Here is a 12,006-nt window from a genome sequence, read left to right as displayed (position 1 = left end):
AGTGTCTTGCCATTTCTGGTAGGGCAAGAGATATATTTGTAAAAGCCTTTTAAAGTTTTATTTAGTGAGCAATGATTAAAATCTCCCAGAATTACATTGGGGGCATCAGGAGATAGTGACTGAAACTTCTGTACAGTCTGCAGGATCAATTCTGCGGCGGAGCTCTCATTCGCCTTTGGATGAATATACACCACAGTTACAAAAATCTGTGGGAACTCCCGTGGTAAATAGGGTGGACGCATCGATACAGAGAGCAGTTCAATATCCTTGGTGCATTTTGTGTTTAATCTTCTCCATTATCACTGCAAATTTCCCCAGAGATTGGGAAAGTTAACTTTCTAGAAGAGTTACTGCCCACGATGTTTTGGCCTTGTATGTTTGATCTCCTCCACTCATACAGTATTTACTTCCAAGACAGCCAGCACTAAAAGGATTCCATCAGCATTCTTAAAATGAATGTAGATGACAGGTAGGTTTACTACACATGCAGTTTGGCTGTTTGCCACCCATTTAGGTCACTTTGACTGATGCCTTAGCTCTCTGCAGAGCGAAAGAGAAAAAAATGCTGAGGAGAACAGTAAACCATCGTTTTTGGCACAAAAAAATGTCAAATTAATGATCCATGTTCAGCAGTGTTAAGATGTTGGCAAGGGCTGGTGCCTGAAGCCATGATATATTAAAGCCCAGCTGAGGAGGGTCTTTTTCATTAGCAGTTACTCTTTATGTCAAAAACTCTCTGCCTGTGTCCGTATTTGGTAACACTGGTTAGAAATGTTTTAATTACAGGTAGAGTGGCAACAGATGGCTAGCTGGCTGATTGAATTACATTATGAATTTGTCCCTCAAACAGGTGTTGCTATCGGGAAGCTGCGAAGGGTGAGCTACTAAAAATAGCACACAATTGATGTAATCTACCCAAATAGGAATCAGATTCTGTACACATTTTCCCTACCAGCAACTCTAAGCCCTGTGTATGCTTTAATCAATATCCACTTCATATAAATGTACTTACCACACTTTAGTGAAGACCACTCCATAGTAATACATTTTTATAATAAAAGAAAAGTAACATAACATCCCAGTGTCCATATTTGTACCACCTCCAGAGGGGATGTTGACCTCAATGTTAAAATAATAGCCATACTTTATAAAACAAGACTGATTAAGCCCAATTACCTGCAATTACACATTGTCACTTTCCGATGTCAGCATTCGCTTGTTCACTGTGTTTCTGTCATGGGCAGACATATTTAATACCAATGAACTTCCATCATTCACTACAGTAAATTGGACCAGTGAAGTCAGTGAGTCAAAGCTGAACTGCGCATGGAAACATATTAGTATGTGCAGTAGCCTAGATGAAAACCAGGCCCAGCTATATGACATGAGAGTGAGGAAGTACTGTATATTTTGCGGATGACTACTTACACAGGCTGTCTGGTGGAGATGAATGCAGGCAGGTAGGTGGTGTGCCTGTCACCATAATCTGCAGATTTGAAGGAACAGAGCTGGGTTTTGGACAGAAATAGTCGTTCAGGCGTTTGGACACGTTTTACCTGTATGATCTAGATAATCTCAAACACACACAGTATACACTCGCATGTTTCAACAAAGTTGATTGATCTGCAAGTAAAGAGTAGTGTTAAATATAAAAAAATATATTGCAGTATTACATACTCCCATCCTCGTTATTACCCTTGAATGGGTCTCTGTGTATCATTGTCTAGTTACTAGTCTTGTCATCTGGGACTTGTAGACCATCATGCCTCCGGACAGCAAGTCCTAGATCATTCTGATGTTATACTACCTGTCTATTGTTGGATGCTTGCACGGTGGTTAACTACCCCCCTCTTTTTCCTTATTGTGTGTCACACTTTATAACAATCAGTCTGTGTGTGTGTGTGTGTGTGTGTGTTGGTGTGTGTGTGTGTGTCTGTGCTCTGCAGCCATTTTTTCCCCTCATTTTGCCAGCTCTGCCACCAAGGGCCTTCTCCTGATACCACAGCATGCTACTAGTTTCTGATTAGATATGACTAGACGATGATGAAATGCTCCAGAAAAGCATATTCCTTTTAATAAGTGCTTTTTACTTCTAACTCTAATAATAATTTGCTTTGGAATTATACAGATCTGTTTTCCTTTGCGGTTGCTTTGGCCATTATAGTTTAAACACTCAAAACATCTATATTCAGCCACATGCTTGTGCAGGAGGAATAACATATTAATGAACCTATTTTTTGCCCTAGAGATGTGACAGAAGCTGCATTCCATGTTGATAACAGCATTATTTTCGGATAACTGTTGTCCCCAATTAGAACATTGACCACAGGCCCTTCCACATTAAGAGGCCAGTGTTTGTTCTCCTTGTCCTTTAGTTGCGTGGGCTGGAACCTGCCGAGCATCATTATACAGGACCAGCTTTAGCATTTGCATTCTCTATTTATCCTTAATGTTTTTCCCCTAACAATAAGCACTTTACACCCATTAGCATTCACGTTGCACTCAGCAATGATATTAATTACAATGGATAATAATTATGTGCTGCCCTTGCCAGCACCTGAGCAAAGTTAATAGTCTATTAGTTAAATATTAACATTTCACTTCTCTCCTCGTTATCCTTGCTTTAGTTTTGTGGGCTGGGACCTGCAGAATGTCATTATTCTGGACGCGGTGGAGGAAGACAGCCGGTCTCAGATCATGCTCAAGAAGGTCCAGTCCCCAGTGGTCTTGCTCTACTGTTCCAAGGATGAGGCGGTGTACGTCCTGGAGGAGGCTCGCTCTCTGGGCCTCACGGGATTTGGGTACATCTGGATTGTGCCGTCCCTCACCACTGGGAACCCGGAAGTAACACCCGAAGAGTTTCCGCCGGGGATGATTTCAGTGTCATACGACGACTGGGACTACCCGCTGGAGGCGCGAGTTCGGGATGGTCTGGGGATCATAACGTCAGCAGCGGCAGCCATGTTGGAGGAGTATGGTGACATCCCCGAAGCGAAGACATTCTGTTACGGCCCGATGGAGAAGACAACCAAGCTGCCACCCAGTGCACTACACAAGTAAGTAAAGTGTGTGTTTGTTTTGGCCTAAAATCAGTAGAATAACAGTGAGCTGTGTTTCTGTTAAGAGGGGAGAAAAATCAGAATAGGAGTTATAAAGATTTTTATTAGGCTTTGTGTAATTGTTGTGTAGTTTTTAATGGGAACATTAAGAGATTGGCTGTGTTAATGCACTTATAATTGTGTCTGTGTGTGTGGATGTTTGTTTTTCTTCACCCCTGGTAATTAGACACTTCCACTGAGTTTCCACAAACTCTGCGTTAAGGGTTGAGAATGAAGAAATATGCAATTACTGTATTAAAAAACCAAGGGATTGTTAGAGCTAAGAGGACGTGTAGGAGTTGGAATGAGGGGGGAATGAAAGAGGTGAATGGGAGTTGAGGAGAAAGTTTGTTATTTAGGCAGCGGAGAAAGAGCAACGGGCAGAAATTGAGACTGGGGTAACAGCGGGAAGCCGCTACAAATGAGTGCTCTCCAAAATTGAAGAGCTCCTTGATGAGTTCTTCTGTTACTCTTCTAATTTATTCCTCCATCTCTCATTCACTCACTTCTGCTCTCCTTCTCATCATGCGCTCACTCCCCAGCAGCCAGTGGGAGATGTTGCAGGTCTTGCCAGCTCTGTCTGGCTTTCCATCTGGCAGAGGGGGGAGAGGCACACACAACCTGTGTTTACATCCTAATGTCATTGTTTCTTTTGTGTTTTTTTAAATAATGAAATGTTAAATTAGCAATTTTAAGTTTAAATGACAAAACTGTATTCCAAAATCTATTGAGGAATTTAAAAAAATGTGGATTGCCATCTATCGCTACCGTACAACGGCAAGATGCTTAAATGAGGAAATAATTGAGAAGAAAAAAACAAATTCAGCCACACTTAAAAGCATAAAGACGTGTTTGATATTTAATAGTCATCATTTTGCCCAAAACTGTTAATCAATATTTTATTTTGAATTGATCTATTGTTTAAGTGTCCCCATTCATAAGTTTATTTTTGTCTCAAATGAAGGCTTGAAAAAAAGCTAATACCTAACCCCCTATTTTGTGCGGGGCGCGTCCACGCTGCGTTCCGGAGGCACCGCGGCCCCCACGAGCAATTGCTGCCATTCAAGTCAATGCTTGGTATTCCACCAGCCGCGCCATGGTGCGTCCCAGAAGCGACTCTCTGCTCTGCTTTGCCCTGCTAAAGATGCGCGGCAGGTTTATTTTCAGGCCCGCTGCGGGCCGTTGGAACAGCCGCCATGAAGTAAAATAGCCAGAGTATCCAGTTAGTTTACAAAAAGACAATATTGTATACAATATTTCTACACGACAACACTACGGACAACGATAGATATATCTTGGCGGTTGAAAAACATAAGAAGATAAGAAAAGAGAAGGCATGGAGTTTAACTGTAGGAGTGCTTGATATGGAGGGTAGCACTTTCTTTCTTCCACTTTCTTCTATCTTACAACCTAATAAACACACGATTATTTTATAAAGTACAAAGAAGACTGTTACGCGCTCCCTGCCCTTCTCTCTTCTTTCTCTCTGTTCATGTCTGGTGTTTCTGATTCCTAAATGACAACGATCAGGTCTCTGAGACTGAAGCAGCTCTGATCCCTTTTGTCTTCTGTTGTTTTCGTCTGTGTTTATTTCTTATTTCTGGTGGCTGCTAAAAGGTACTTTTTATAGTATTACCCCAGCAATTTTTAAAAATATTGCAATATTCTGCAATATATTACCATGTCTTACCTTTTTTTCCAACTTCAAATATTTCCCAATTTCAAAGTATGTCCCCAAAAGCAAACATCAACATCTGTCAACATCTGTTCTATTGCTGCAAAATGGGATCATTTTGTCATCTGTGTATCGATACAGTATTGCCTCTGAAAATATCCTGATACTATTCTGTGTCGATTTTTTTCCCCCACCCCTAGTGGACATGATTGAGTATGACATGAGCATTTCCATCAGGTTTATGGTTGTTACCATGATGAACCTTTGTATCATGGCTCCAGTCATGCTGTCTTTTTATTGTGTTGGTGCATGCACTTAACTCTGAGTGAACCTACTTGAATCAGCTGTTCTGGAACTGTAAACTCAGACCCATCAGGCGGTCCTTGATGGGTTGGCTCAGGCTTTTTTCATTCTTTTGTTCTTTTTGGCCAGACTTCCAGACTCCCAAAGTTTTGATTAAAGCACTAATAGTTGAGTTGTAAAATGTTGGTGATGGTCACATAAGTTGTGTTGTTTGTTGTGGCTGTAACGATACACAATAAAACCTGCAAGTGGAGCAGGCAAGACGCTCAAAACCGGAATGCGGTGGGAATGCAGCACAGACAGCATAGTGGAAAATCGGAGTAACATTTTAGAACAACACTGTGTCGTAAATGTATCAATTTTGACAGAAACATTATATTGAATGATGTTCTGATGACTAGACATTGTTTTTTACCCATCATCATCTCTGTCCAATACAAACAAAAAGGTTTGCACGATATTTACTTCGGAGTTAGATGATAATTTCTCATAAATGGATGAAAAACAGAGAAAGAAAAATGATACAGTAAGAGATGAGGAAGGTACATTCCCTCAGATAAACAAATGATTTTAGGAAATTGAGATGGAACTTTCCTCTGAGGTCGTCATTTTTCCGGCCTTAAAATTTTCATGTAATTGGTCAATAAATCAACCAGGAATTTTTTGGGTTCGCGTGACTAAAGTTACATCATAGGTTGCCAAATGTTCATCAGTGTTCAGTATACTTTGGATCAATTCTCATTTGGGATCTGCGGAGACCAAGCTAAGTGTATTGCGCACCATGGGTAGTTAAAGGGGGTCTGGGAGATTAGAGCACTCACTGTAAATACACGGCTAACTCTGCAACTCTGTCTGTTTAAAGAGGTTGAAATTTAAATTATCACTGAGGTAACAGAGACGTTGCTGGCATTGATCTGCACCCCTGCTCATGAAGGATGGTCATTTAATGTAAAGAGACAGTAAAGTATGACTGATTACAGCTTTAATAATCTTAAAAGGACTTTAAATACCAATTCCGCGCTGATATAGTTCCCCTATCGTCAAGAAAAACATATGCACTACACACAAGAGAATTACCAAATATCCATGAGACGGCTGACTCTGTTGCCAGCATGCTCTGCTGCCTTAGGTTGTTACCCAGGTGATGAGTGGCCACAGATGGCTCTGTTGTGGTTGAGAGAGCTCAGCCAATAGGCCTTTTGGGCCAGGACACAAGAAACATGATTGGTCAAGGCTAGGTCGGGGTGACGGGCCAGTGTGGGTTGTTAGACCATCAACGGCTGTCAGGGGATATAGGAGGACATGGCCAACGCACGCACACACACACACACACACACACACACACACACACACACAGAGGCGAGCAGATGGGCTGTATGCAGTAATGTACAACCCCAGTGTGACATATTGCAGTATTTACAGTGGGTCACAGTATTTAGTCCTTCTTGTAGCTCTTCAGTGTGTCTTATTAGCATTAAAGGCTGGCATTCAGGTCATGTTTTTTGTGCTTGAATGCCTCTTAGACTAAACTGTGATTTGTGACAGTTTGATTTACAGTGGATGCTGCCTTTGTCCTTGAGTAAGAAAACATTGTAGTAAAACAAAACATGTATTGAAGAGAATAAAATTAATAGATGGCACTGAAATCCCAGAAAGGTCTGCAGTTCTGGCAGCTAGAGTGTGGGTTTTTTATTGAAGTTTGACCTGACTGACTTCGCCTGTGACGGCTCTAATGATAAATCCACTGTGACACATCTGAGATGAATATGTTTTGCAGAGTAATCAAAAAAATAAAATAAAATCAAAAGAGGAGACAAACGACCAACTAAGAGTGCCCGCCAGTGCAGCAATCAAACCAAGTGACAACCTGTGCTCCATTTGAAATATGCTGTGTGTATGTGTGAAAGTGTGTGCGTGCGTGTGCATGTGTTCGTGTTCGAAACAAGAGAAATACCCCCCCCCCCCCCCCCCAAAGAGAAGGTTCTGTCAGGGCAGATTTACAGTGCGCCACTCACCTTGCTGTGGTACATTGTGCCCTAAAATACTTACTTATTTATCTGTATGTGTGTTTCTGTGTGTGTGTGTCTGTGGGTAAGAGAGAGAGAGTGTATGTGTATGTGAACTGCCAAATTTGAAATGCTCTGTTGTTGATTGATTGATTATCTGTGCGTGTGCTTGTGCGTGTGTATGTGTGCGTGCATGCGTGTGTGCGTGTGTGTGTGTGTGTGTGTGTGTGTGTGTGTGTGTGTGTGTGTGTGGAAAAGGCAAGGTTGTAGTAGAGTTCTGACAGGTAATTTCAGTCTCTAGCCCTTGTAATGCGGGTCAGAGCTCAGGAAACACACATGTACGAACATACACATTAGACATTACACACACACAGAGTCCTGGGGCAGTTGTCATGTGAGTTGTGCAGAGATTTGTACTTACGTGCAACACAGTGCAATCGAGAATTTAAAAGATGTCGTGCTGACAAATGTTATATTCGTTAACCAGATGCAATCATGCAATTTGCTTTATATATTCGAGTTGTGTGTAATGTACAAAATTGCTTCTGGCATTTGTCATTTTCACTGAGAGTCAGACAAGTTAGCTGTAAATAACTATTTTTTTTAAACAAGATTGAAACAATGATTCAACATGCCAGTCACCCAGTCACTCCACAGTACAATCAGCGGCTAGCTATGTCTGTGTAGATATGTGTTTTTAATTTTGAAGTTATTTAAGTTATTGAATTGCCATACATATCTCTTTGCAATTCTCCTGTGACCGAGAGTAGTATATTTTAATAGATTAAGCAAATTCTTATACTCTGTCGCCTATGGAAGGGTGTTCACATGAATTGACTTGCTGTGTTTAGTGTGTATGATACTGTATGTCACTTAAAAATGAGCATGTAAAACTGCATCATTATCAAATAAGAAACAGGTTTTCCTTAGCTGTGCAAAATCTAAAATCATGGAGACACAATTTTAAATGAAGGCAGAAAGTGAGAGTAGGGACAGACGGTTTTAAAGGACAGTTCTAAAGGAGTGAGTTGGATCAACAGAGTTGCTAATATTTGACATTTAGATTTATGGGAAAGACATTTAAATAGTAATCAACAATTACATAGAGATGAATATTATAGCAGGGTTGCAGTGCATAAACCCCTGATTACATTAGTTACATTGGTCCAGTGATGCAAAGACAATAGGAACTGGTCTACAGAGATGTGGGAAAAAGTAATTATTATGGTTAGATGAGTCATCCTTCACCTTATTCGCGACAAAAGGTGGACGAGTGCATGTGTGGCGTACACCAAGAGAACGGTAACAGGCCTGATTGCTTGACACCTACAGCGAGGGTTAGGGTTGCAAATCACTACAAAGTTGTGCCGAGTGATCACCTTTATCCTATAATGAAAAATGTCTATCCTTATGCAAGTGCTGTCTTGTAGGATGACATAGAGCTTGCAGGGTCACTGAATGGTTTGATGAGTATGTAAATGGTGCGCTATGGCCTACTCCGACAGAAGGTCTCAACTCAATTCTCAACAACTTTGGGAGATTTCTGGCTGACAGTCTTCTCCTCAATCATCAGCATAACCCCAAATTAGGGACTACCTTGTTAGAAAGAATGAAGTTCCAACCCTTCAGTAGAGTTCCAGAGACTTATGGAACCAATGCCAAGGTGAATTGAAGCTGTTATGGTGTCCCAACACCATACTAAGACACGTGTATTGTTGGGTTGTCCTTGAATCTGTCCCCTTTGTGGTGCTGGCACGGCCATGCACGTAGTCTGAACTACTGTAGATGGAGTGCAGCCACGGTGGCTTGGTTTTGACCTGTGTTTTGCTTTTAAAATTGAACACAAATAACACTTTACTGTGGCATATTGGTTGTTTATGCAGTAAAACAGATGTCAAAAAGATTCTGGTCATCACTCTTGTTTTGTATTTACTTGCTTTGTAGAGCAAAACAGTTGTATGTATTGTGTTCATTACCCAGGAGGAATAGCATATGATTGACAGCTAGTGGGTTACATCTCACAGATAAATGAACCATCACATTGCTTTTAGTTTGACTGCTCAGAGAGTGAAGAGACAGGGAGACGTGCGACTGCAGAGCAGATGATATGAAGGGAGTTTAGTCAGTTGCAGCGTGAGCAAATCCCATTGCACAAGAAGTTTATTAATTTTTCATCAGAGGTAAGGGTATCCAAGAAAGGTGCTGCAGGTGTTTCCTGAACTGTGCAGGGATTCCTTAACTAAAACTTGGTTTGCATGTTAAAGCAATCCCCATGATATTCAAACTCAGCTACAGCATACAGCATGCCCAAGCCAATTCACACATGAATCCTATTTTGTGCAACAACAGAAATCCTGCTGAAATAGCTGTGTGGACATGTGTTGCATTTTACGGTGGAACTGCAATCCTGGAAAAGAGAAAATGTAATTGTTAGCATTAATCTTGTGCTGCCCGAACTCACACAGACAAATAAGCGCACAAACAGAATGTACACACACCGACACCTGGGACAACAGGAGGGGCAGAGACTCTGCTAAGCTAGCATTCACTTCACCATGTACAGTCATCATTCAGCCCACACTTAACACTTGCCACCTGAGGCATGAGTGTGTTTTCAAGCAACTACTGACCCTTGAGTCATCTTAAAAGACCTAAATCAGCACTGATAGCAGCTCCCATCTTTTTTTTTAGCCTTTCCCTTGTTTCCCACAAGCACAGTCCGTGTGCATGTGTGTCTGCTGTTGCAGTTCATTCAGTTTGTGAGTGCTACACAGCATACATTGTTGCTTTGACTGGTCCTTGACTTTACAAGGGATAAATGTCTCTGTCTTTATACTATTGCATTGTGTAAAGACAGTACATCGTCACTTTTCCCCCAGGAAAGCCTCTTCGGAAACCAGAAAAGATGTTGTTCTTTCTTAGTATTAACAGTATTATCTTCATTCTCTATCTCCATTGCTCGTGAGTTTGGCCCCGGCTGCTTTAATGCAGCGTCTGTTTGTGCTGCAGTGTAAATGTAGTGCTACCCCCCCCCATCCCCCATCCCCACCCCCTTTACTCCAAAATAAGAGGACAGGAGAAAAAAAAACAACCCGCCAAAGATATTTTTATCCTAACTCTGTCGAGGCTTAGTCCTCTTCCTCTCCCGTCACACTTCTCCTCTCTTCCTTTCCATCTTTCTCCCTCAATCTCTCTTATCTTTATCCCTCACTTTTTTTTGCATGTGCTCCTTCTCCGCTGTCTCTCCAACTCTGCACTGTCTCCTCTTCCCCCAATTGAATAGAGAGTTTACTGAAATAATAGAGGCTGGAAAGTGGGAGAAATTGGATCGCTTTACTATGATCTCAGTACTACATGAGAGAGGAAACAGGTGGAGAATTGCTGAGGTGGGCAAAGTAATTGTCTGCGTTTCTGTATGTGTGTGAGCATGCAGGAATGTTCATTCAGCTTTGTTTAGGGTCATCTTACAGCGTATACCCTCCAGCCTGTGTCCGTATCCTAGCAACGCCCTATCAGGTCCACCTGTTTGATGGACGTCGGCCCAAACCTGCTTGCACACAATCTGCCCATCCTTTTTTGCATCCTGTTGTTTTAGTTGTTGCTCCACTTTCATTTTCCCAAGACACATATTTTTACAGCAGTCATATAATCATAATAATAATAATGATATGATGTGCTTAGTGAAAAATAGACACCACTGAGAAATATGATATTTTCTCAGTGGTGCCTATTTTTTATTAAGCCTGTTTGGAATATCTGAGGGTTCAATTGAATTGAATCTCAGATCTTTTTTTCTTCTTTTTTTAAATCTGCACAATACAAAGATCTCATGAAAAGCCAATCTGCTTTCATGATCCTAAATCACAAGCAATGCTTTTTTAACTGAGATATTGCTCCGAGCCTCAGATTAAACTGCTCTACCATTGTGTTTACTAATTCACCTTACATGATTTGCTACTCACATAGGCATTTATTTCTAATATCCAGCACAAGTTTTGACATTGTTACATCAGAGTTACATCAGATCCTCTGTAATAATGCTGATAAATACTTTTATTTGATGGTTTGTGTGCAAAAACAAATAAGATCATGACAGAGAGTGAAAAGAGCAGCAGTGGTGCTGGAATTGATTCTGCTATAGTCGCACATAATTGGGTTTAGCGTTGTGTGTGTGTGGGTTTGTGTATGTCTGTGTGTGTGTGTGTGTGTCTGTCTGTGTTTGTGTGTGTGTGTTTTCCCAGCAGCAATTTCAAGGTACATGTAGGTGTTGCATCCCCCCCAGCCCTGTTCTCTATTATCTCTGTCACCATCCTTGTGACTTTGTATTGTAATTGGTCTATACTGTTGCTATGGGTAACATGCAAGTGTGGAACTTTGTATGAGTTAAATACAATTTATTTCATTAGCCGACTGGTAATTGCCAGTTAAAGTTTTATCAGGCAGATCATATGTTGGTTACTATTATGCATGGCATTAAAGCCATTAACCTATATTGATAGCCAATTGCTTATCAATCAAACTTTATTTGAAGTATTGCAGTGAACAACGTGCAGAGAATTGGAGAAACAGATATATTGATGTATATACTATATACATGTATACAGTTGTGTTCAGAATAATAGCAGTGTGTTTAAAAAAAAAGAATAATGCTCCAAATCCTTAGAATAGCTTTTAATTCCATAATATAAATGCATTGGGATCGCTGCACATTCAATTCCAAATCAAAATATAGCAAATATTGATCAAGTTTGTGTTCTACCTTTACAGAAAGTGAAGAAAGAGGAATATTAGGCTGTTCAAAAAATAATAACCATTTGAATAACCATTATTTCTGACATCTGCCTCACATCTGTGTTGCATGGCGTTGACCGACTTCTGGCACCTGTGACACCCGTTCACAGCCCAGCGTGATTAAACTACATTC

The 12,006-nt window shown here is 40.9% G+C and overlaps 1 protein-coding gene across 2 annotated transcripts in view; it reads left to right on the top strand.

The window, feature by feature from the left end:
• Window positions 1-12,006, top strand: part of grin2aa (glutamate receptor, ionotropic, N-methyl D-aspartate 2A, a) — a 138,301-nt gene that overhangs the window by 85,502 nt on the left and 40,793 nt on the right. For both annotated transcript variants that reach the window (XM_034895003.1, XM_034895004.1), the window contains exon 4: window positions 2,628-3,056. In XM_034895003.1, coding sequence (XP_034750894.1) covers window positions 2,628-3,056 — 429 coding nt within the window. The remainder of the gene's footprint in view (window positions 1-2,627; window positions 3,057-12,006) is intronic.

Source organism: Etheostoma cragini, chromosome 15, assembly GCF_013103735.1.
Source record: "Etheostoma cragini isolate CJK2018 chromosome 15, CSU_Ecrag_1.0, whole genome shotgun sequence".
Classification (NCBI taxonomy): domain Eukaryota; kingdom Metazoa; phylum Chordata; class Actinopteri; order Perciformes; family Percidae; genus Etheostoma; species Etheostoma cragini.
This window is presented reverse-complemented; position numbering and strand designations above follow the sequence as displayed.